General features: G+C 40.8%; 3 protein-coding genes across 47 annotated transcripts in view; 2 read left to right on the forward strand and 1 right to left on the reverse strand.

Moving 5' to 3' along the window:
* FBXO11 (F-box protein 11) overlaps positions 1–1,330 on the forward strand; it is a 113,184-nt gene extending 111,854 nt beyond the window's left edge. For all 8 annotated transcript variants that reach the window (XR_014082284.1, XM_081591236.1, XM_081591237.1 and 5 more), the window contains one exon: positions 1–1,330. Coding sequence is in view for 7 of the 8 variants with exons in the window: in XM_081591236.1 (XP_081447362.1) it covers positions 1–130 (130 nt within the window). In the remaining variant the exon portion in view is untranslated.
* On the reverse strand, positions 1,300–23,111 carry MSH6 (mutS homolog 6). 11 transcript variants are annotated; one of them, XM_081591226.1, is made up of 10 exons: positions 22,943–23,111; positions 11,953–12,155; positions 9,496–9,665; positions 5,435–7,979; positions 3,846–4,114; positions 2,719–2,836; positions 2,429–2,518; positions 1,856–2,010; positions 1,575–1,774; positions 1,300–1,467 (listed from the first exon to the last, which is right to left on the reverse strand). In XM_081591226.1, exons 2-10 carry the CDS (start codon positions 12,110–12,112, stop codon positions 1,386–1,388), a joined length of 3,789 nt encoding a protein of 1,262 aa, XP_081447352.1. In that variant the 5' UTR covers positions 12,113–12,155; positions 22,943–23,111; the 3' UTR covers positions 1,300–1,385. The 11 variants fall into 11 exon arrangements, with proteins under 11 accessions (XP_081447352.1, XP_081447356.1, XP_081447355.1 ...); XM_081591230.1 differs by lacking the exon at positions 22,943–23,111 and adding an exon at positions 22,326–22,668 and having other exon boundaries at positions 5,435–5,924; positions 11,953–12,152; XM_081591229.1 differs by lacking the exon at positions 22,943–23,111 and adding an exon at positions 22,326–22,668 and having other exon boundaries at positions 7,001–7,979; positions 11,953–12,152.
* Positions 21,505–24,285, forward strand: part of LOC145545898 (uncharacterized) — a 55,339-nt gene continuing 52,558 nt past the window's right edge. For 20 of the 28 annotated variants that reach the window (XR_014082291.1, XR_014082305.1, XR_014082302.1 and 17 more), the window contains exon 1: positions 22,779–23,236. The gene's annotated coding sequence lies outside the window, so the exon portion shown is untranslated. Of the gene's footprint in view, positions 21,705–22,750; positions 23,241–24,285 lie in introns of those variants that run through there. The other 8 variants (XR_014082309.1, XR_014082307.1, XR_014082306.1 and 5 more) reach the window with 5 other exon arrangements.

Raw genomic sequence — 24,285 nt, forward strand, 5'->3', positions numbered from 1 at the left:
GTTTTTCTGTGACTGTGGTGCTGGAACACTGTCTAATCCATGTACATTAGCTGGTGAGCCTACACATGATACAGATACACTATATGACTCTGCTCCACCTATAGAATCTAATACATTGCAGCACAACTGAATACCTTCCCTAAAGAAAAAGTCCTGCCATTCTAACATCGTAACTTAAAACGTTTTGGGTTGTTTTTTTTTTTTTGGAAGATTTAAAATATTTGCCCATGCTACAGGAAGAGACTGTATTAAAAATGGATACACAAGGTCAGTTGACACTATGAAGCTCAAGCTACCAAAAAGAAAGTGGCAATATATTGACTCAGGATCTCAAAGCTGGGTGTTTTAGCATTACTGTGTAAAGACTTTTGAAGGGACAGAAGTGAAGAAAATAAGCTTCAATTTTGTACAGATACCAACTTCTGAAAAAAAGCTGGTGTTTTTACAACTAGCATTGAATGCAGTCCAACTTGCAGTAGTACTCTTCAATAGACAAGCAGCTTTGTTGCTGCTTTTATGGACGTGGGTACCAATTGCTTTTGTAATATGGTAAAAATGTGAGCTAGCACTTCTGCGTTTCTTTTGATTTTTTTTTAACATGTATTCAGATTGAGAAATATGATTTTAATGCTTTAATCTCATGTAGTTTGTTTTTAATTTCAAGCAAAATCTTATTGTACTTGAATGTGCCCTGTTTTGTTAGCACACCTAGACTTGCTGTAACTGTACTCATGTCCCAGTATGTACGTTCTTTCTATGAAAGAGAAAACACTAATCTTAAATTATATCCAGCAATGTTTCTGGTATCCTTTAAGAAAAGTTAAGACTATTATTTCCTTCCCTTCCCTGTGCAGCATTCAGAATCACCCCTAGAAAAAGTGAGTGTTTTAATGAGACTTCCTAGGAAGGGATGCACTGTAAAACAAAAGTATTCTTGTAACTCAGTTTTGTGAAAGGTAAAAACTACTATGTTTTAAAAGTACACTTTAGAAAGTCTCTTCAAAACAGTCCTGTATTTGAACTCTGTTCAGTTTTTTTTTTGAACAGTTTAGACAAATTGCTGGAAATTAAAACAATTTCCTGCATTAAGCTGAGACAAGTATATATACAGCCCTATACAGTTTCATAGCCCCCCCCCCATTTATGTGTATTGGTGACAGTGGGTATAAACAGCCTGAAAGTGTATGCATGTACCATAACATCTAGACTTAATATATTGTGGAGTATTCAATAACCATTATGTAGAAGGTAGATAAGAAAAGGGTTTAATTTCCTAGAAAGAAAATGGAAAAATGGTCATTTTTAAAAAATAAAGTTTATTAGATCATAATGTTGTCTGAATTTACCACCTTTGTCAAAAGTGAACTCAAAGCTTCCAATGTAGTCTATAATTCCTCAATCAAAGTCAGCAACTTATGGACAGCTTCAGCATCCACAGTCAACCTTTCACTAGCCAGACAAACCTCCCTTAAAATTAAAAAAAAAAAAAGTTAGTTTGCATTTTTCACAGTGCATCATCCACCCCTTTACTGTTTTCGAAATCACGTGGTAAAGTTATATCCAGCTATAGTTACCGAAATAATCGCAGTGACTGAGTCATTTTCTCAAATTCTCTTGCTTTTCTGTGTCCCTTTTGAATAACCTCCTCTGGAAGATTAGCAAGCCTTGCAGCATTAAAGCCATAGCTTTTAGGACAGGCTCCTTTAATGAATTTATAGAGGAAGGTAATAGTCTCCTGGCTGGGATCTTCACATTCATTTTCTACCATGCATGCCTAAAAGAAAAATTACATGCTGGCAATGGAAGGACCCATTCAAAAACTGACACAATTTTTGAATAAATAATTTATACATACCATGTGTCCTGGGCGCACTGCAACATTTTGAGAATAATCTTCAACTAATGAATGGTAGTGGGTAGAAAACAACGTACGACACTTTATATTCTCAGCAAGTTCTTTAACAACTGCATTTGCTATTGCTGTCCCATCAAATGTTGCAGTACCTCTTCCTATGAAAATATACATAAACTATGTATTACACAGTCTGCCATATTACATTTCAAGAAGGACAGGCCTCAGAATTTTTTTAAATGTACTGAGTATCAGCTTAGTACATCCAAAAGCATTCTGTAAACAGGCCCTCTCTAGCTAAAGTAGGCTTGCTTATCAGCCCTTGGGAGTTCAGGAATACTATTCAAGTGCCACTATGCTTCAGAAACTTCCTTTTAGTTCTCTTTAAATAGCCTTATTATCCAATTATCCCTGTATTATAAATTCTAACAGGATTGAAAAATTGCCTAGTGCCAACTGTGGGGTCTATGGACAAAGGTGGGTATATTCATATTCTTTTTAAGAAATGTGTCCTTCAGACCATTTTCCAGAAAAATAATTCTTTGTACTAATGTTTTAGAAATTTTAATGCCTTACCTAATTCATCCACAAGCACCAGAGAATGCGCTGTTGCATGTGTAAGTATACTGGCAGTTTCACTCAATTCAACAAAAAATGTACTTTCACCTTTAAAAAAAAACACAAGTGATCATTTTAAGAATCCTCTTTTAACAGCAGAAACATCTTTTAGGTTCGTATTATTTTGGATCTATTATGAACTACCCAATGGTACTAAAGATTAAATTTTACAAAAAGATTACTTCTAGTATGTTAAAACTTGCATAATGAGTTGTCAAATAACAGCCTCAGGTAGAAAAAGAACTCACCTGACATTATTCTGTCTGAGGCACCAAGTCTAGTAAACACTCTATCAATTGGTGTGAGCCGACACACTTCAGCAGGTACGTAACAGCCCATCTGGGCCATTATAGCTAATAGGCCAGCCTGTGAATGAGGGAGGAAAAAGTATTTTATGACTGATATTAAGAGAACAGATAGAGATATCTATGTATGTCCAGAAAGACAGATAATAAGCCAAGCTAATAAACATTAACTAGAAGTCAGGCACTCTTAAACAATCTTCACAATCTTATGTAGGAAAAGTGAGGCTGAGGGCCTACCTGGCTTTAAAACCTCAGAACATATACACTAACCCACTACACTAGTGATTCTAAAGTCTGGCTGAACAGGAGGATTAAAGCTACTGATGCCTAGAACCAACTGCAAACCAGACAATTTCAGAGGATGAATATGCCCCAACTCCCAGATACACCCCAACTCCCAGGTACTTTTTTTGTTGTGCTCTCTAGATGATTTTGATTTAAAATGAAAAGGTTAAAAATCATATTACTACACTACTGCTCCTCTCCAGTCAGCAAATTTGTACAAAGTACATAATACAGTAGAGTAGAATAAGAGGGTCAGCAAACATTTTTTGTCAAGGACCCAGTGTCTCTGTTACATTTTTTCTAAACCCTTTAAAAATCTAAATCATGTTTAGCTCGGTGACTAGCCAACCCGACAAAAGGTTAGGAAAATATATTTACTGTCTTCCCTAAAAGCAGTTCCCAACAGTTAATTAAAGGTCATGAATTATATTTGCTTTCCTGTATGAACAAGTGCAATGGTTCTAAGGGTTCCTAGAAATGAACCTAATTTAAGAACAAATGTACATTGTATAATTTTCATTCATTATGAATACATCCAACCTTCAGAGGAAATGGATGCAAAGTCAGAGCTCACAAAAGTCATGGCCTGAACCAACTTCACTTTAAGTGAAGTACTTCTTTAACATCAGGCAAATATTTGACCAGTGAAATGAACACAGTTCTCAGCTTCATGACTCGAGTTTTCCTTTGCTTACTAGTAAGTCAGGGACTGACTTTCATGAGTTTTTTGGGAAACAGTGGCTTAAATGTGTAATAAATTCATTCAAAGTTTTGTAACACTTTACCTGTCTCATGAGTGTAGACTTGCCTCCCATATTTGGTCCAGTAACAAGCACACAATAAGCTTTGCCATTTTCCTCCTCTTCTTCCTCACAGCCTATTAGAATGTCATTAGGAATAAAGTCATCGCCAAAAAAAGTCTTCGTAATGCAGGGATGCCGTGATCCTTTAAGGTCTAGAAAGGGAGGAGTATCTTCTTCTGGCAACAGAATTATTGGACGACACATAGGACCATCACCCCCTCGACTGTAGTTAGTCAGGCACAATAAGACATCTGGTAGAGGACAAAAGTGAGGTTTCATCATTTTTGAGATAAGCAACAAAGGCCCAACTTCTATAAAAAGCCGTTCAGAAATGCTTTTTTAGTGGAGGTAGCATGTTTCACTTTAGACATGGCAAATTTTTTTCCATAAGCAGGCACTCTAGTGACATTGTTCTAACTGCACAGTATACAAAATGCTTTGTTAATGGATTCATTAGCTGGAAATGAGTCATCAGCCTAAATGTTTTACATGTCTTTGTTACAGCACTTCATTACTTCATTACTAAAATGAGAAATAACATCTAGTTTCAGCTTAAGAAATCTATCCCCTCAAAGTAGAAATTGTCTTCTAACATCAGGACCAGAGGAATGCCAAAGGAAAGCTAAAAGATACAACAGAGATGCTGTACTAGTCTCTTCCTTGATACAATCCTAGAGGTAACACTTAGGAAGCAGAATATTCTGACAATAGGCACAATCCTAAAAGGAAAATAAATATATTCACCAATTTTGAACACCTGTGCTGAGGGAAGATTTAAATTACCAACCAAATTGTTTAAAGCTGTATTGGCTTGAGGAATAAATGTGGCACATTCAAACACAGGATAGATGCACGCTCAAAAAACTAGTTTTGTTTTGAAGTTGGGTAAACTGTGGTTGCTATATTTTTTTTAAAACACAGAAAAAAAGCCTCAAAACTGTTACAAAAAAAAAAACTCTTAAAACAAGCAAAAGGCTTCAAAATAAGTTGGCCATGAAGTTTTAAAGAAAAGGGAAATTATTTATGAAACTGAAGAGGTTACCTAATTACAAATACATAAACCAGGGCTCTTAGAAATAAACTCAGAAAAGAAAGTGTGACAACTTGGGCTAGGAGAAAAAGGAAAGGTTAAAATCTTTTCAAATATGTGTGTAGAGTGTAAAACTTAAGTCAGAGGTCAAGGGATAGCTTTAAATTAACATAACAAAGTAGCTTGGGACTTCCCTGGTGGTTCAGTGGTTAAGGCACAAGTTCCATCCTTGGTCAGGGAGCTAGAGCCTGCATGCTGCAACAAAAATCACAAGTGCCAGAACTAAGACCTGGAGCAGCCAAATGTTTTTTTAAAGTGCTATGCAAACATAATGTTCTACGCACCTTTCAAAAATAGCTTAAAAGCAGCATTTATCAAATACTATAAGTTCAACTGAAATTTGATCAAATATATACCCATTACTTGAGTTCAGGGATATGAGTCAATGGGGACTTTCCAGTGGACTGTAATTTCAATATAAAACTGGCACACAGGACATCACTAACCAAAGCTTTAGGAACAAACCTGTTGAAAGCCTTACCCAACACTGCGATGCACTCCACAGCAGCCTGCCAGTCCTTATAATTTTTATCAAAGTTATAGAACAGTCGCCTCATGCAGTCCTTTAATGATGCGTCTCTCCGTTCTTCAGCATTTATCAGATTAGCCAACTTCTTCTCAATTGTTTTGGTCCAGTATCGTTTACAGCCCTTTTTGGTGGATTTCAACTCATATTCTTCTGGCAAATTACGGGTGATGAAATTCTCTGGAATTTCCAACTGGTAACGATTCCTACCAATTCCCCAGTAAACTATGGTTCTACACCCAATTCGACTGCGCTGTTTCTCCAAGTATTCCAGGAGGCTCTGTTCATTTTCTCTTATGTCAGCAAGAGCTTGGTCATAATCAGAGTCAAATCCTGCTTTGGGAGTAATCAGTCCAGTCTTTCTAGCCTTTTCATGGTCAAAGGCTGTATCCCATCGGTTCAGTTCTGAAGTCAAATCAGGAAAGCGCCCTTGAGGATTTTTTGTCTGCAGAGTAAGGACCTGCTTGAGGATTTTAGACTTAAAGTCATCAATGACTTCTTCCATAATCTCTATAACTTTACATATTACTTTGAACCCTTCCAGAGCAGAAAGAAAATCAATAATCTTTTTTTTGCTGTATGTGGTTTCTTCATACATTATAGCCCTGCTATCTGGGTGGTTCTGGCTCTTGAGGGGAGACCCAACATTATGAATTTTACTCAGTAGTCTCTCAAGGTCTGGAAGCTTCTTAAGAAGGTCTACAACCTCAGAGATTTTGTCAGGCACAACCATTAGGTCTTCTATGGCATCCAGGCGATCATTGATAGCATGGGGGTTACAGAGTGGGGCACAAAGCCACTGCTTCAGGAGCCGTTTACCAAAGGGAGTATGGCAAGTATCAATCTTCTCTAACAAGGTCCCTTCAGTAGAACCGTTTGTTCCATTCAGAAAAATCTCCAAGTTGTTTAATGTCACAGCATCTAGCACCATTCGTTGATTGGCTTTAGCAAAGACAGCACCAGGTCTTGTAGCATGGACCATGTCAGAATCCAAGGGAACATATTCTTCAAAATTAGCCATTGATAAAAGCTCCTGATCAATAAGGCATTTTTTGAGGTAGAAGACACAACCACCAAGAGCAGAGAGGGCCAATTCACTCTTCTCTCCTGGTGTCAATCCAACAGAATCAGACTCCGCAGTCATACCTTTAAGCACCTGGGGTAGTATCACCCCACCATCCTCATTTAACTTGTCTGTAAAATATCCTTCTTCAAGGAGAGTTCTCAAAGTTTTGGCTGCATCCCAAAACTGGGAGCCCGGTATCAGACCTTCCTGAAGAGAAGAGGATAATGAACTCTTGAGAATCATCTTAGTTTCCGTTGAGAGATTTCCCTTTTCAAATAAGACTTGTACTGGAGGATAATGTGCCACCAAAGTCCTAAACCTGGAACAATGGCGATCATCTGAAAACTGACCTATGAAGAACCTCCCTAGTGAGGTATCAACAAAGCATACTCCATACACACGAGTGTGGCCAGAAGACTCCTCTTCTTTCTCTTTGAGGCTAAGAAGGTACTTGCTGTAGTTCTCCGAGGGGTCCCCTTCCAGCACACTGTAGGTCTGTGTGCCCTTCGTAATGACCCTACAGATCTCCCTCCTCACCACTCTGTCATACTTAGATATATGTGCCATTTTTCGGCATCGTGCCTCCATCATTTCTGGGGTCTCAGTCTGTTCTACTCGTGCTACTTTATAGCCCTTCTGGACCAGGGAATCTGAGTATCGGCCAAACGCAATTTCAGGGAAACCAGAATGGGCCCAGTTGCCTTTCATGAATACCAGCCCTAGTTCACTGACTCCAATAAAAGCATCCATGTGGTACAGCTCATAAAACTTCCCCACTTTATAAAATATGACCAGATCAAAGTTTTGAGACTTAATTTGCCACCACTTCCTCATCCCAGGAGTACAGGAATTAAGGAAATCCTCGGGCACAAAGAGTGTGGATGCATCAAAATCAGGGTGATCGGGCCGCCTCCTGTGCACATCTCTTCTCTTTTCCTCCTTAAGCCACTCTAAAGTTTCATGATACCAGACAGTGGGGCGATTACTGTCATCACATCCCCCACTAATATGGGCTTGGGATTCAGAATTTTGAGGGGCAGAGAAAACACTCAAAGTATTCTTGGTTTCTGATGAAATGCCAGTTGCTCGTTTGGTGGCTGAGGGCATTTCCTTCCTTGAACTCTTCCTCTTGAGGGAACTATTCCCGGTTACCATTCTCTTCCGCTTTGGAGCAACTTTGACAGGGCTGTCCAGGCCTTCACTGTCACTGTCCCCCATGCCACTGCTTATTTCATCACTGCTTGCTTCCTCCTTAGTGTCTGGCTTGAATTCCACATCAGAGCCACCAATGTCACTCTCAGAGTCTGATATGACCCTTCGTTTTTTTGTTTGTCGGCTACTTCGTCTGGATCCTTGCACCTTTGGCCTCACTTCCTCTTCACTTTCAATGTCTTTTTCCTCTTCACTCTTATCTGATGTGTAAGTGGCACCTACCTGAGAGGCAAAGAAAGAATATTTTAAAATATAAAAGTAAAATTTGGAAAAGTGACAATATCGCTAGGGAATCTCTCTCAATATGCTGCAGCTTCATATATCAGGAGAAGAACCCACCTCCAGAAATAAGAAACTTTTCTTTCTCAATGGATAGCAATTTCAGTTTCACCTAAAATTAATACAAATATCACAATACAGGATTAAGTGATTCTGTCATGAGAGTTCTTTCCTATTCAATACTAATGAAGTCCTTAGGATGACCATACATGATAAAATACCCATAGGTGATGTCCTCATTAACAGTCATAGCTGTAGAAAAAACTTCTGTTATCTTTCTTCCAGGGTCATCTCTCCTCTTACAGTTGAACATATTATAAAGTTTACCGTTCTATAAATTCCTTACTATTTAAAAAAAAAAAAAAAACAGTAATCATTGTAGTTCTAGTCCTTGTTCCTCCACAAACCAGCTCCGTTTTTTTCAGCAAAGCATGTTCAGTTCTCATAGACCTCCCTCATACATAAAGTAGTTCTGAGGTTAAATGATTTCTGTCATTCCCATCCAGATCTAAACATCTGATTAATGTTATGATCTCTGGTCTCAAACTCATTAAGATTAAAAACATTTCTCTCATTTTTTTTTTTTTTTTTGGCTATGCTTGTTCTTTGTTGCAGTAAGCGGGCTTAGTTGTGGTATGTGGGCTCTTAGGTCCCCAGTGGGGATTGAACCCAGGCTCCCAGCACTGGGCATGCAGTCTCTTATCTACTGGGACCAACACTGAAGTGCCAGTTTCTCTTAAAATATGCATTTTATTAACTTGATCATTGCCTATCTCATATAGAATAGAACAAAATCAAGCAGCTTATAGATGACTGTTTAAGCACATCTCATTAATTTACTAAATTAGAAAATGTTTAAGTATACCAATTATTCATTTAAGATTTAATTCACTCAAAGTGACCATTAATATTTGAAACCAAGGTTGTCTTTCAACCTTTTCTTACCAATCTAAAATTTAACAAAAAAGTATTAGAACATAAAATGATAATTTCCACACCCTCATATAGAAGGTTACTATCAGATACCACAACCAATTTTATCACCATGTCCTTACTGTCCCTAGCTCTCTATACTGGTTACCAAAATGGTACTACCTTCTGTAAGCATGTATGTTTCTAGCAGACTTGATAACTTAAGTAAAAAAGCGTCCTAGACTGCTGAGGATTCTAAGTAATTGAATATGACCAGAGGTATAAGTATGTATGTATGTATGAGTACCAAAAATATATATATATATTTGTGTGTGTGTGTGTATGTATATACACCCACAAGCTCCGGGAGTTGGTGATGGACAGGGATGCCTAGCATGCTGCAGTCCGTGGGGTTGCAAAGAGTTAGACGTGACTGAGCAACTGAACTGAAATAAATAAAATAGGAAATTACCACTCTAATATGTCCCTCCCTACTTTTCAACATTTTCCAAACAATAGTAACAACTGCCTGTTAGCAGTGTCCCACCTCCGTCTCTTCTTCCTCCTCTGGCTCTGAGGGCTCATCACATACTGCCAACTCAAGCCTCTTAATCTTGTCTTTATTCAAGGCTTCATCTGCTCGTTGCATTGCTCTGAGTATTTCAGGCTTTGCACTGTAAAAATGACCTCCTTTCTGGGCTTCCTTTGAATGTGAACCTAAAAAAACACATGTATTTATTTATAAATAAGAACAGTTGGCTGGACATTTGGCTCAATGTATAACACTTGCCCTAAGGAGCAAGAATGATAACCATCAAGGTGTTTTGTTTTGCCAAAGGCGCATGGGATCTTAGTTCCTTGACCAGGGATGGAACCTGTGCCCCTGCAATGAAACTGCAGTCTTAATCACTAGGCTGCCTGGAAGTCCTTTAGGCATAATTTTTAATTGATACAGATAAGGTCAAGAAAACCTTCACAGAACGAATTTTCAGGGTAAAACTATCAGTGAAACTGAAATTACCTGTTTTACCTCCTGTAAGTTACCTTAATTGTTGGTTCACCCAGGACCACTCTCTCTTCCACAAAGACCTCAGACTGTGGACCCTAAAGCCACACCTTTTCAGGTGAGGCATGAGATGTAAAGGAGATTCGAGACCCTTTTTAAAAAAACATTGCTTAAGGAAGGCAAAAACTACACTGTCAGTTAAATAAAGCAATCACATTAACAATAAGTTTGTTCCCAAGGCAGTTAGATAAGACATTAAAAAAAAATCCTACTCTAAGGAACCCTCAATTCTGGGAGGATAATAACCCAGTACAGACTTAAAAGTTTTTTCAAAACAGTTGCATCAAAAATGTCTTGCTCTGTTTTAAAGTAAAACTTTTCCTTTATTCATTTCATTTCAAAGAGCTATAGTATTAAATGACATGTCTATCCACTGAGCAAAAGGTTAGATACAGACAATTGTAAGACTAATGGTACAGAATTGTTTTAGCTCTTTTCCAAGAGGCCTAACTAGGAATGTCTGTTCTATTCTGCTACCTGAATATAACTACAGCTGCAAAACAAACCTGAATTTGTCTAACAGAGCCAAACATTACATTACTCCCTTCTTTCAGTATACTAAAACTGATGGGACATCCTAAATTTCCATGGAATTAGCAACTTTTATGGGCTGACTAAAACAAAGCTGCAATTTCTCACTTCTCTAAAGAGCTGCACCAAAACTACAAACTGCAGCAGTCAAAATCATTAAGAGTGGCTCTGAACTTTCCCAGAGTACCTGTTACAGCTGTGCTCACCTCGCCAATCTAGTATCACCACCATTACCCAAAACCTCTAATGCAAACTACAACCCTAAGACCATTCCCCTCACCAAAGCCCTACTGTTTTCATGCACACCTCTTTGCTGATTTATTCACATACACATTTTGCAACAGTTTGGAAATTTAAAGGGCAAAGAGCAATATGCACACCGGTGATTTTATAAAATAATTACAACGTAAAAGTAAACTTTTTTGATCTCTTTTTAAAGTCATCTTTTGCCAAGGCTTGGTTTAGCATCTCAAATTAGTCCTGGAAAAGACCTCATTTATCATCTGGTCCAACTTGCATATATGCAAACAGAAGTTACTTTGGCCAAGATTATAGAGCAAATTAATGGAGAAGACTGAAGTAAATTCTCTTACTCTGTTCTCACCCTGCACATCAGGTTTCTACACAGGCCTATCTGCCCTGCAGGATGAGGAGCACTACAACCACAAGGGCATGATTCCCGGGCTTCTGGGAAACTGAACACTGTTCTGATTCCAAGATACTGAGTTCAGCAATGTCCTGGCCAGAAGTCTGAAGATAATGGAAAAAACCTGTGCATGCACTACATCCTGCAGTCACACTGTGCATGCACTGCAGGAGACTGACAGGGTGCAGCCAGCCTAGATGAAACCATACACGCAGGACTGCTGATGTCTGTGATAAATAAGGCTGGGCCTGGGAAGAGTGAGTCAAGGTTCCAGAAGTCTGGTTTCTGATGTGAAACTCAACTCAGATGTGCTCATAAGGTGAGCATTTTGAAGCCGAGGTCACATGCATCTCTACCTGTTGTAGAGTATGTCACGGATCTATATGTTCCGCATCTTGGCTACATTGTCTTTCTTTTGGAAACTTTTAAGATAGGAACACTTTATTTTTTTCATGCCTGAATCTGGCATTGTCGTCCATCACTAGATCCAATCATGAAATCATTTTTCCTTTAAGGGTTTGATATTGCTATAAGTCACTCAGAAGGACAGAAATAAAAATTCAACTCCACACCACAAACTGGCCGAAGATCAGCTACATCTTATCCTTTTCCCATGCTAGAAGCTTTTACCACACCCACTCTTACAACTTATTGGAGTAAAATATGCTTAAATCCACTGTGAGGAGACACTAACATTCAGACTCACATGTGTGTGGGCTCTATCTTACAAATATACTCAAACTGCAAAGTAAATCTCTTACCTGTATATGGCTTTAATAGCCTTCTGCTAACCCAGCCCCGTGTTGGGCTGTCATCAAAAAACTGTACATGAACTCGGGCAGACTTTCCTTTCTCACGGATGAATGTTCCATCAAAAGGGTGGTTGTAAACCAGGCAAGGCCACCAAGGGTAACCCTCCATCTTGGCCCAAACCAAATCACCTGGTGAGAAGTCACAAGAACTGCTGCCAAGAGAAAATACATAATTTGGTTAATATTTTGTTAAGTTAAAGGCAACTACCTACAAACAAGCAGTTCTAAGGAAAGTATCTTAAGACACCTTTGAAATTTTCTGGCATTAATATTCAGGCACAGAAATTCTAAAAATGATTTTTTTAAATCAGATTTTCAAGTCATTTTTAAAATCATAAGCAAATATAAGACAACACAAATGTAATGGTATTAAAGTTAGAAATTATCTCAATTATTCAAGGTTTAAAAACTGTAGCAGAATTCTGATAGACTGATAATAGCAGGAAAAAGACAAACTCATTGTACATGTGATCCAAATTATGAGTCATACCTGTACATGTATACATTAGGAACAGGATCTGACCCAAAGTATAAATAAAATACCAAGCATAATGCCTAGGTAAATTTGCTATACTTACATTAAAAATTATTTCATTAAAACTTTGCTCCAACGTATTTCAAATACCCCAAAAGCTAGCAGACTAATATCCCTAGCCCATCCCTAAAAATCTAGTTTTGTGGGAAAACTTAAGAGTTAAGTATGTAATGTGCCCAAAATAGTTGTGTACACAAACAGTTGTATAAATAAGCCTACAGAATCAACAGGAGATCTAATCTTCACAAAAACTGACTTAGCCCTGAAGATTTCCTGAGAAAGGGAGAGGAGGGGAAGAAGTATACAAGAGTCCCTCAGTGATAGAGAGGCCACAACAATTGATAAGCCCTGCTCCAGTACTATATACCATGATTTTCTAAGCCTGCTTAAAGGTTTTCACTGAATAATGACAAATGTAAAATGAGTATATTGCCGGAGACCAGCTCCAGCAGCCAGGGAATCGGCCTGAAGGGATGAGCGGTGTCGGCGGAGAATGATGCAGCCTCTGACTCAAAGTGCAGGACTGCATGTTTATTTCAAGCATCAGGTTTTCTTTTATACTTTTACAAAAGCATTAGGTCAGAGGTTTGACATCTTCAGTTTCCCCTCACCCAGATTTACTGTCTCCATAAATCATTGTTGCCCTTCAGAGTTCCCTCTTAAGTGTCCTTGTGATTACATTGTAACTCATGTTTGTCTCTGGGCTGCATACCACATTCCTCAGTTTATTTCTTATCTTTCTAAATCTTGCTATCCCCTAGTAACTTAAGCTCATTATCTCCTAAAAAGGCTTCTAGCTGTTAGTATCTCTAAAATTCCTAGTCTCTATAAGCTATAGTAAAATATGCCAACACTACAACATTCCTTAAACTTTTAGCTTCTGACTATTCTTAATTATTCCTAAACCCTAAACTCAGCAAACTTCTTTTGCCATAAACATTTCCCTCACAAGCAGGTCTCAGATAACAATCTTTCCCATGGCCTCAAGCTGCGGCCTATGTGCTCATCCTGGAACATTCTTTGTAAAGATCCTTGAACAAATGTCAATAGTTAATTTTATGGATTATTTCCTGGGCATAACTGCAGAAGGCTTTGTGCTTTCTCATGCTCCTCGAAAGAACATTAAGCACCTTAACATTCTTTCCAGCCAACTCAACCAAAGGAAGGAAAGGACAAGTCAGAATCACAAGACCTAACTCCTTCATCCCAGGACTGTGCCTGCAGGATGAGGAGAGGGGGTTGGGCCGTGCCTCCATTTTGTCAGTAATGCCTAACACAGCTCCCGACAGTATATTACAAAAGAGAATATTTCAGACATTTTAGAATAATCAATTGAGGCCACCTTAATCAGGCTCAATCATAAAACTGAAGTATTTCTTCAAAACATGTGGATGTGGAAATTCCTATGCTAGACAGAAAAGAAACCAGAACAGGAGCATAGCTTCAGCTGGTGCTTACATCCAGGGCCTTTAAAGTACGTACATTCCTCTTTCAACTTAGAAAACTATAGTGACCAGCATGAGTTTATAATTATTGCTGTCAAACACCACAGGGGTCATCTTCAAACAGGGAGCTGTGTCTGCACAATTCAGGTATCTTAAGTGTTTCCTCCTTACTAACATATCCATTTGTTAAGAGGAGACAAAGACCCTTATCTCTGTGTGGAACTGTCAAGCAGGCTTTCCCTTAACTTAGCCAGGCAACCACTTAACCACAAAGTCTATCACACTGGGATCGGGAAACCACAAGCTTTACTTGTATGTTAGGTCCTGAGAGTACCCTAAATCTGTACCCTTTTCTGTTGCTAAAAGAGGGAAATAACCTTTGTGCATATATAAATACACTATCAGAACTGAGTCTGAACTCTGTGGCAGTAACTTCTAGAAGACTGACCAGAGAGCAAATACACGTCATGCCAATGAACATGTCTCCTCACAGGAAGCATATTTCTGGCTGTAAAGTCTTCAGACATCAGACTACAAACTGTTGGCCAAAGTCAATTTTTCTGACAGGGGAACCAGTAAGAATACTCATCAGTCCAGCCTGGCTGCCCTTCATCCCTTAAGAGATGAAATTTGGTGTGTACCTCAAGAAGCCTTAACTCATCACTGGCTAGTTTGAAGCAGTTCCTCCCCTAGGTGAGCTCAGGCTGGCCAGAATGGAGTCAGGTTTACAAAGTGTTCAGTTCAGTCGCTCAGTCATGTCCGACTCTTTGTGACTCCATGGACTGCAGCACTGCAGGCCTCCCTGTCCATCACCAACTCCCGGGGCTTGCTCAAACTCATGTCCATTGAGTCGGTGATGCCATCCAGCCATCTCATCCTCTGTCGTCACCTTCTCCTCCGGCCTTCAATCTTTCCAAATATTAGGGTCTTTTCAAATGAGTCAGTTCTTCGAGTCAGGTGGCCAAAGTACTGGAGTTTCAGCTCAGCATCAGTCCTTCCAATGAATATTCAGGACTGATTTCCTTTAGGATGGACTGGTTGGATCTCCTAGCTGTCCAAGGGACTCTCAAGAGTCTTCTCCAATACCCCAGTTTCAAAACCATCAATTCTTTGGCACTCAGCTTTCTTTATAGTCCCAACTCTCACATCCATACATGACTACTGGAAAAACCATAGCCTTGACTAGATGGACCTTTGTTGGCAAAGTAATGTCTCTACTTTTTAATATGCTGTCTAGCTTGGTCATAGCTTTTCTTCCAAGGAGCAAGCATCTTTTAATTTACGGCTGCAGTCACCATCTGCAATGATTTTGGAGCCCAAAAAAATAAAGTTTGTCACTGTTTCCATTGTTTCCCCATCTATTTGCAATGAAGTGATGGGACCAGATGCCATGATCTTAGTTTTCTGAATGTTGAGTTTTAAGCCAACTTTTTCACTCTCCTCTTTCACTTTCATACAAAGTGTTAGTGCTTTGTAAAAGTGAAGACTGTTTTCCTTGCCCATGTGAGGGTAAGGACTAAGGTATGGCTAATTCAACAGTAGCTATTTCATTACATACATGTCTATAAAAGTTACACATTCTTTAGAACAGAGTTAGCGCATCAGAGACTTTGACAAGAATGAACATCTTGGTGGTACATTTGAAGTTCAAGGGAGCAGGATGCCCCAAAACTAACAATTCTATTTGGATGCCCCAAAACTAACAATTCTATTTTATCTCATGTGAAGCAACAAAGCACTTGCAAGTATCTCAGGTGTCTTAGAAACTAAATATGTAGATCAAAATTCTTGAGCAAAAAACATGAGATGGCCACACTTGCCTCCTGAAAGTTCCTGTCTATCCTCAATTAAGAGTAACTCAAGTTTCCAGCTGAGACCCAAGACATGGGGGAAAAAACTTTGAGTTCTATACCTTTAACAGTACTAAGTTAATCTAGTTTTTATCCCAAAGGAAATTTTGGGCTTTCTCTCTAAGACTGTTACCTTAAAACTCTGTCATTTGTATAAAAGTGTACAAACTGTACAACAAATTGTAAAATGGTGTTCAAAGGTTTCAAGTTGACATAGATTCCTTTCCAAGCAACCAACTTGAAAATGTAATGTCTTTAGGGCTTCTCTGGTGGCTCAGTGGTAAAGAATCCACCTGCCAATGCAGCGGACATGGGTTCGAGCCCTGATCTGGGAAGATCCCACATGGGGTGGAGCAACTAAGCCCATGCACCACAACTGCTGAGCCTGTGCACTAGAAACTGGGAGTTGCAACTACTGAAGCCCGAGTACCCTGGAGCCCGTGCTCTGCAACAGGAGAAGCCACAGCAATGAGAAGCCTGCACACAATGCAACTAGAGGGGCCCCTGCTTGCCACAACTAAAGAAAAGCCTTCATCACAACGATAGCACAGCCATAAGTAAATAAATAAATAATTTTTAAAATTTAATGTCTTTAAATTTATTTGAAAGGCAAATAAATGTGCATCCTCACTAGAGGAAAAAACACATAAAAAGCTAATTACAATAATCAGATCTGTAAAGCTAAAATGCCATCATAAACAAAATTGTTTTTCAACATCACCTCACCCTAAACATAAACTTATACTTACAGAAACTTAGCTCTGCTGTTAAGAATGGGGGTAGGGGGAGTGGGGGAGCGGCGGAATGGATTCCCTGGTAGTCCAGTGGTTAAGACACAAAGCCTTCACTACCTGGAGCACCCAAAAACAGAAAGTGTAAGTACACTCTAAATGCTAAGACTAAAAATGTAGTTTAAAAAAAAAAAAAATTGATAGTTTCCCGAACGTTAAAAGGCTTTTCAGAAAAAAATTCTTTTTAATCTACTGACTTTCTATGTGCAAACGAATTCTTTAACAGTAATTTAAAATTTTTATCTCTAGTAGTTGTGCAGTCTCCACAGAATATCAAAATAAAAGGAACATAAATTTTAATCCATGCAAATATTCAGATTTTTACCAATACTAATACCGTATTTTAAAATATCTAACTATAACTTAAGCATGGGATCACAGTGGAATGTACTATAATCTGAATATCTGCTATCTTTCATACATTGATCTTTAAAGAGCCAGAGGACCTTATAAAATCAGAGATGGATACAAATGGCTCTACTTGAAACTTTATTTAACAGTCGGATTCAGACTTTACTGTATTTTAACATTTGGCTCCATTTCCTGACAATCTTAATACCTTTCTCTTTTCAAATAACTAGGACTGTGTTAAACATTAACAAGGATCATCAAACCCTATGCAATGCAATCCAATTTGAAAATATCTAGGCCAAAAAGTCACTTTACAACGTAGAACGGGTTCTTCTTAGAGCCCAATGTGAAATCCCAAAATAAATACGGGAATTAGCCTATGATATACTTCATAAATATGATTCAACTATGATATTACAAGTGGTTTTTGTTTTCTGGCTGTGCCACACACCTTTGTGGGATTTTAGTCACCCGAGAAAGGACCAAACTGGGGCCCTTGGCAGTGAGAGTGTGGAGTCCTGACCACTGGACCGCCTGGGAATTCCCTCTACAATTGTTTTTAAAATGATAATATATCTCAAATGTTTGATATTCTTGGGATTTTTAAAGACAGCTTTAAAAAGGTAAGAGGAAAGGTGACAGCTCAGAAAAACAAATGTAAAACATACAACTAAAACACAACTTCATACAACTAAAAATAAGAAATAACTTAATAAAGCTAAATATACATGAACAAATCTTTATATTTTTGCTTTTAAAAATGCCATTATTTTTGCTCCCTCTTTAGCCCATTACCTTGGTGTCGATTTTTAGCTGTACCCCCAATTTATAAGCAACATTTCTGTCTACTTTTTAAAACAGAATCAGCAGATACAAAAGCAATGCTAGAATTTGCCCCTGCTAGAATTTGCCCCTATAAACAATAAAAGTTAGCCTGGCTATGTGTAAAAAACTTTGTGTATATAAACACAAGTTTCACAAAGGTGAACATACTCTCAAGCCAACTATCAGTGTTTGTATCTACTTCTCAATGTAGACCATTAGAGTAGAATTCCCCTACCCTCAAATAGCTAATGAGAAAACAAGTAACCAGAGAAATTATTACCAAGGGCTCCCATCACACCTGCCCATCTACCTGCACCTCTCTGCCCTTCACCGGGCTTTCCTTCCTTCAGCTTGGATAACTATGGCATCTATCACTTATGCATGAGGTCTAGGGCAACCATATAAATTATCATCCAAACTGGCCTCTAAAACTATTTCCTAAATATTATTAGAAAAGAAGCCTATAAAAAAACTAAAACCAGGGCTCTTCGGAAAGCAGCTCAAGGAGCAGGGACAACTGACAATCCTCATCAGAATGCAAAGTTCTGAGGTAATGTTAAAAAGTTATAAACGCCAGCTTAAAAGAGGCTCCTGCTGGCCAAATTATCATGACAAGTTCAGCATCTTTTTAGTTAAATCGATTAAATCAAATTAAGTCTGTGAAACCAACTCCACCATGATACTTTTTTAAAAGCCTGAATTCTTTTCTTACAAAAACTATTATATTAGGTGTGATATTATTTAGAACATATTACTATAAATAGATTTAACTGTATGAAAAGAAGGAAAGGCACCTACAACTAGGGCAGATTGTTACCTTTAACTAAAGGCTCTTAGGAAAAAAAGAAAAATCTTGTCACGGTCTGACACACCACTCCTATAAATGAATACAAGGCACACACTTAAAATTTTTTACTGTCCTCATTTCTCATAATCAACAGATAATTATTGAAATGAGATTGCAAAAATTAAACCAGCTAAGATTTGCTTTAAAAAGCCAGATTTAGTAGTCAGAAGCCTTGCTCACAGCTCTTTCAATTGTCTTAATAAGCTAGAGGGGACTTCCCTAGTGGTCCAGTGGTTGAAATTTCACCTTCTGATGCAGGGGATGTGGTTTCCATCCCTGGTCTGGGAGCTAAGATCCCACATGCCTCCTGGCCAAAAAACCAAAACATAAAACAGAAGCAGTATTGCAACAAAGTCAATAAAGACTTAAAATTTTTTTCAAAAAGGCTACAGAAGAAATGAAGTATGAGAAGCAGGCCCAGAGTGCATAGACATATATCCTGCAGCCATTTACTCAAACTAATGTCACCTCAACTGCTTCCTTTTTCTCAACCCAGGTGAAAAAAAGACTTTTGCATCACACCTGACAAAGACACTAGGGGAAGGAAAGAAAAAAAGACAAAACACTTTAACAGTGGTGCACAAGAGGAAACTAAATGACAAATGACCATTGAAAGATGTTCAACTTCTTTCAACTGACCCCTAGGAAAAGTCCAAATATTTTTGTAGCCCATCAGCAGAGACTGCATCTCCTCATACCTAAGGCTCCGGCCTCCTGTCTTCATTCTCAATTTTGTAGGACCTTCCTCTTCCTGCACCAGCTTCCTAAAACCCCCTCACCTCTACAGCAGCTGAGCTAACTTCTACTTATCTATCCTCTGGTCTCAGCCTTAGAGCTGAAAGCCTACCCAGACCCATACATCCCCCATCCTCTCCCCAAAGTGAACAGAGCTCACCGGCTCTGCTCCTGCTCTGAAACTGCCTTTTCGCTTGTCCCGTTCACTCTTATATCCAGGTTCCACGACGCCCAATACTGTGCCTGCCAGAGGAGGTACGTTGACATTTGTTAACCTAAGGCCAAATCTATCTAATGAATGGAGAGTTCTTTAGAAACCTAGAATCAAATGCCCATTTTTCTTGAATACCCTGAAAGCAGTCCTATAGAGTAGGTGGTCAAGTGTAAACAATGTTATTCTTTTATAAGTCTTTTATGAGCTTCCAAAATTCAGACCTCAAAAAAAAAACCTGCATATGTTATTCAAAATATAAAGCACAATCATACAACAAATAATTCCATCCGTTTAGAATGGATGCAAGAAGAATCAAATTCAAGTTTAGGTGAACGTAACGCTTTGTACATCTCTTACTATGCATCTGTTACAGAGGATGCACATGTAGGGAAGGAAAAAAATTATTTTGGAAAAATATTTAATTTTCACTGGAGTATAACTGATTTACAATGTTGTGTCAGTTTGTGCTGTATAGCTAAGTGAATCAGCTATACTTATACATATAACCCCTCTTTTTTAGATTTCCTTCCCTTTTAGGTCACCACAGAGCACTGAGTCGAGTTCCCTGAGTTATACAGTAGGTTCTCATTAGTGATCTATTTTACGCATAGTATCAATAGTGTACACATCAATCCCAATCTCCCAATTCACCCCAACCCCCAGGGAAAATATTTTTCCGACTACCCATCTGAGTTCTTGGCTGAGCGATACAAAGGGAAACTGAGTAACACTCCTGGAGATGGCCCACATTACCACCTTAAACCACTGTCCTCAGCTATAGACAAAGGAAAGATAGGGGGCCGGGGAGGGAGACAAGGGAGGTTACCAAGAAAAGAACAAAAAACAAGGATATGTTTGTTATTAAGATTTCAGTCCAGTGCCTACAGAATCTCCCTTCTCTTCTTAGTACAGAGGCAGGCATCCTTACAAATGGAGATTTCCCTTTTAAATGTAAATTTCCCTTACGGAAGAATAACTTCTACTGTTCTCAGAGCTTCTCCCCTGTCTTCCCCTTCTCAAAAATACTCAGCTCAAAATAACCTCTATGCCAGACGCACATTCTGGGGTGGCAAGTCCTGCCCCTCTTCAGGCAACTACATAAACTTCCTGAGAGGGTCGCTTGGAAGAAGGTAACACTGTAATTACAGCTGCACTTTGAAAAATCTGTGGGACGCCTAAAATGCAAGACATTCTAAATCAACTACTCACCTCTCTGATCTTGAATGTGTTCTTTTTTTTGTACCACTATTTCACCCTTTCAGACGGCTGCCATTACACTTTATGCCTAATACAATACATGGGACACAATAAGTGCGAGATTTTCAAAATGTCGCCCGCTACTTCAACAAAGGCCAGCCAAACCCTGAAACACCACCAAACTGCCTAGTAGAGGAAGACACCGCCGGGCAGGCTTCCCCTTTATCACGTTCATACCGCTCTCCCAGAGCCAGATCAAGGCCTTTGGGGGCTCTCAATTCAGGAAAAAATTACAGTCCCCCATCCTCCCCTGAAATCCCCAACAAAAGATGCACTATTTCGGGGAGTGCTTTTGGTCTAGCGGTTAGGATTCCGCGCTGTTACTGCCATGGCCCAAGTTCAATCCCTGGTCCCCGAACTTAGATCCCGAGGGCTTCCCTGGTGAGGCAAAAAAAAAAAAAAAAACACCGCACTATTTCTTAAACTAACATTATTTTCAACTCGCACGATACTTCCAGGTGTCAAAATTAACATTAAATTAAGCTTTCCATCTGTTTGATGCATATGCAATCTATCTACACGCTGACCCAGCTTGGTCCCCGCACTTTCTGCTCCCCGCCCCTGCAACCCTAACTCGGACCAATCAGGCCCCTTGGTTTCCCAGCTGACACACCCCCGCGCTCTAAACTTGCTGTCCACCCCCCTAGTGTTAGTCGCTCAGTAGAGTCTTGACTTTTTGCAACTCCAAGGACTGTAGCCCACCAGGCTCCTCTGTCCATGGAATTCTCCAGGCAAGAATAATGGAGTGGGTATCCATTCGCTTCTCTAGGGATCGAACCGGGGTCTCCCACATTGCCGGCAGATTCTTCACCGTCTGAGCCGCCAGGGAGGCCCCAAGATTACTGCAGAAGGTAACATCCACCCACCCCAAGAGCCCACACACCCACCCCGCCAGAGGCTTCGCGTCCGAGGTTCTAATCCAAACATCGAGGGTGTTCCTCGAGCAACTAGCGGGCTCGAAATGGACCATCCCGGCTCTGATGGGGGAACATCCTCCGGATATCCCACTCGAAGCACGCCGCGCCCCCACAACCTGCTGGTTCCCGGCGTCCATCCCTGCCGCGGGCATTCCTCCTTCCTGCCACCCCTCCCCCGCCCGGGGCAGGCGCCACCCCTCCCTCGCCCAGAGGGCGCACCGCGCCCCGCGCAGGCCAGCTCTTTTCTCTTCGCGCCCCACCCCCAGTACTCCCTTCTCCTCTTTCTCCTTCCTACTCCAAGCACCTTCCCCTCTTCCTCCCGCACCTGGAGGACCACTTCTTCTCCACCTCCGAACTAAGCGCGTGCTCCCCTCCCCTCCCCTCCCCTCCAACCCCCTCTCCTTGCACGGCCGATTTCCTCGCACCCTGTTTACAAGCTACACCCCCAATGCTCCCTGCACTCTTTCAAGCAGCCCCACCCCCTCCGAGCCCAGGGCCTGGACGCGCAACCCTAGCCCCGCGAGGCCACCTCCCTGCACCCCTCTACGCCGCTACCTGGCGGGGACCGCAGGGGATGCCGACTTCCGCAGCCCTCCGTTGAGGTTCTTGGCCTCGGCCCGCGACGTGGTACCCGCTAGGGGCTCAGGCCCGGCCTCGCTCCAGGCCGCATCCCCGCCTGGGGAAGGGGAGGCCCGGGTGGCAGCGGCGGCGGCTCTGCTTCCACTTGAGGCTCTGACGGGGGCTTTGTTGGCATTATTCACCGCTGGAGACTTAGGGAAGAAGCTATACAGCGTGCTCTGTCGCGACATAGCCACAGAGGCCGAGGCTCAACCGCTCTGTCGGAACGAGCCACTAGAAGCAAGGCATCTACCGCGCGGGGCCTGCTGGCGGGAAATCTGGGGGGAGGTGCGCTCCGCGGGAGGAACTCTGGCCCCAGCGGCCAATCGGCAGGCGTCTGGGCGTGCGCGGGCGGCGTCACTGGCGGCGCGCGTCCGGCCCCGCCCCCTCGGGCGCCAAGAGACGTGGGGAGGGGCGGGGTCAGCCCGCCACTTCGCGGGGCGGAATCCCGTGGTGCTGCCCGCCGCTCGCGACTAGGCGGGTAAGGCTCAGGGCTGGATAGGACTGGAAACCTCGACCCACATAAAACCTGGCGTGGCTGCGGCGCTCCCCACCTCGGAAAGGCGTTCGTCTTTGAAAGGGAATCTAGAGTCACCGGAGCTGCGATCACGTAGGGGCCGGTGTGTGCCGAGTGCGTGCACCTCCTAGACAGTGCAAGGGGGTAAAGCCCAACGGTCACGGAAAGAGACCCCTGCGGAGAAACGCCTGCCGGCGCCTGCGTGAAAATCCTGCGGTTAGATTCCATACCCAGGAAACCGGAAAAAAAAAAAAAAAGATCCGGACTTCCAGACTTAAATCAGCAAATCAAGTCTCCCGTTCACTTTTCTATTCGCAAAGCATTGCATATAGTAGGTACTTGATATTTTACAGTTGAATGCTAAGTGGCAGGCCCTGTAAGAGTTTATGATGTATTACCACCTACACAGCTTTCCTCTGCGGGGCAGCAATCAAATCCAATCATTTTACATAGATTAACTAAATTAAATTAAATTAACTAAATTAATTAAATCCTCTCTGTAACCTGTGAGTTAAGTACTTCTGGTCCAGTGTTCCTTATCTAAATTCTTGGGCCAGGTGTGTCTCACAATGCAGGATTTTTCATATTCTAGAAAAGTCACCAGGTGTGAATAAATTCCTATTCTCCAAATTAAAGAAAGAAGTTGAAAGACTGACAGGTCTTTGGCCCTAATCTCAGACTGTGAATAAGTAACTATGGTATCCATAGTTTCTGGAATCCCAGAAACCAGCCCCAACCAGCAACAGCTGTGCTTTGGTACAAACACATGAAGATCAGCTCTTTGCTTTCTTCAGGAGTCTGTTCTGCCACGCAGTTCTCCTTTCTAGACATGTAATAAAGTCAGCTTTGTTTCAGAAGTAGTATTTGGAATAATACTAATCCTTCCATGAGGATAATACAGGACACCCTCAGAGAATCTTGAGGCAATACCCTGAAGTCAAATACAATATTCCTTCAGCAGAGGGACTTCCCTGGTGGTCCAGGGGCTAACACTCTGTGCTTGTAAGGCAGGGGAACGGGTTCAATCCCTGGTTAGGGAACTAGATCCCACCTGCTGCACCTACGAGTTAACGCGCTGCACCTAAAAGATCCCACATGCCACAACTAAGACCTGGTGCAGCCAAAATAAATAAATATTAATATACATATTCCTTCAGGAGAATATATGCATATTCACACTAAGTGGAATAAATACAGACTATAAATAGCCTCAGTTTAGCTCAGGTCAAAATTTGCTACCAAATGAGTTTGCCACAAAACATTTTTCAGAACTTTTTGGATTTTAGAATTGCAAGTTGGGGATTGTTGTTCACTCCCTAAGTTGTGTCTGACTTTCTGACCCCATGAACTGCTACATGCCACACTTCACTGTCTCCAGGA

This window comes from Giraffa tippelskirchi, chromosome 4, assembly GCF_054371585.1.
Source record: "Giraffa tippelskirchi isolate mGirTip1 chromosome 4, T2T-mGirTip1v1.2.pri, whole genome shotgun sequence".
NCBI classification, from domain to species: domain Eukaryota; kingdom Metazoa; phylum Chordata; class Mammalia; order Artiodactyla; family Giraffidae; genus Giraffa; species Giraffa tippelskirchi.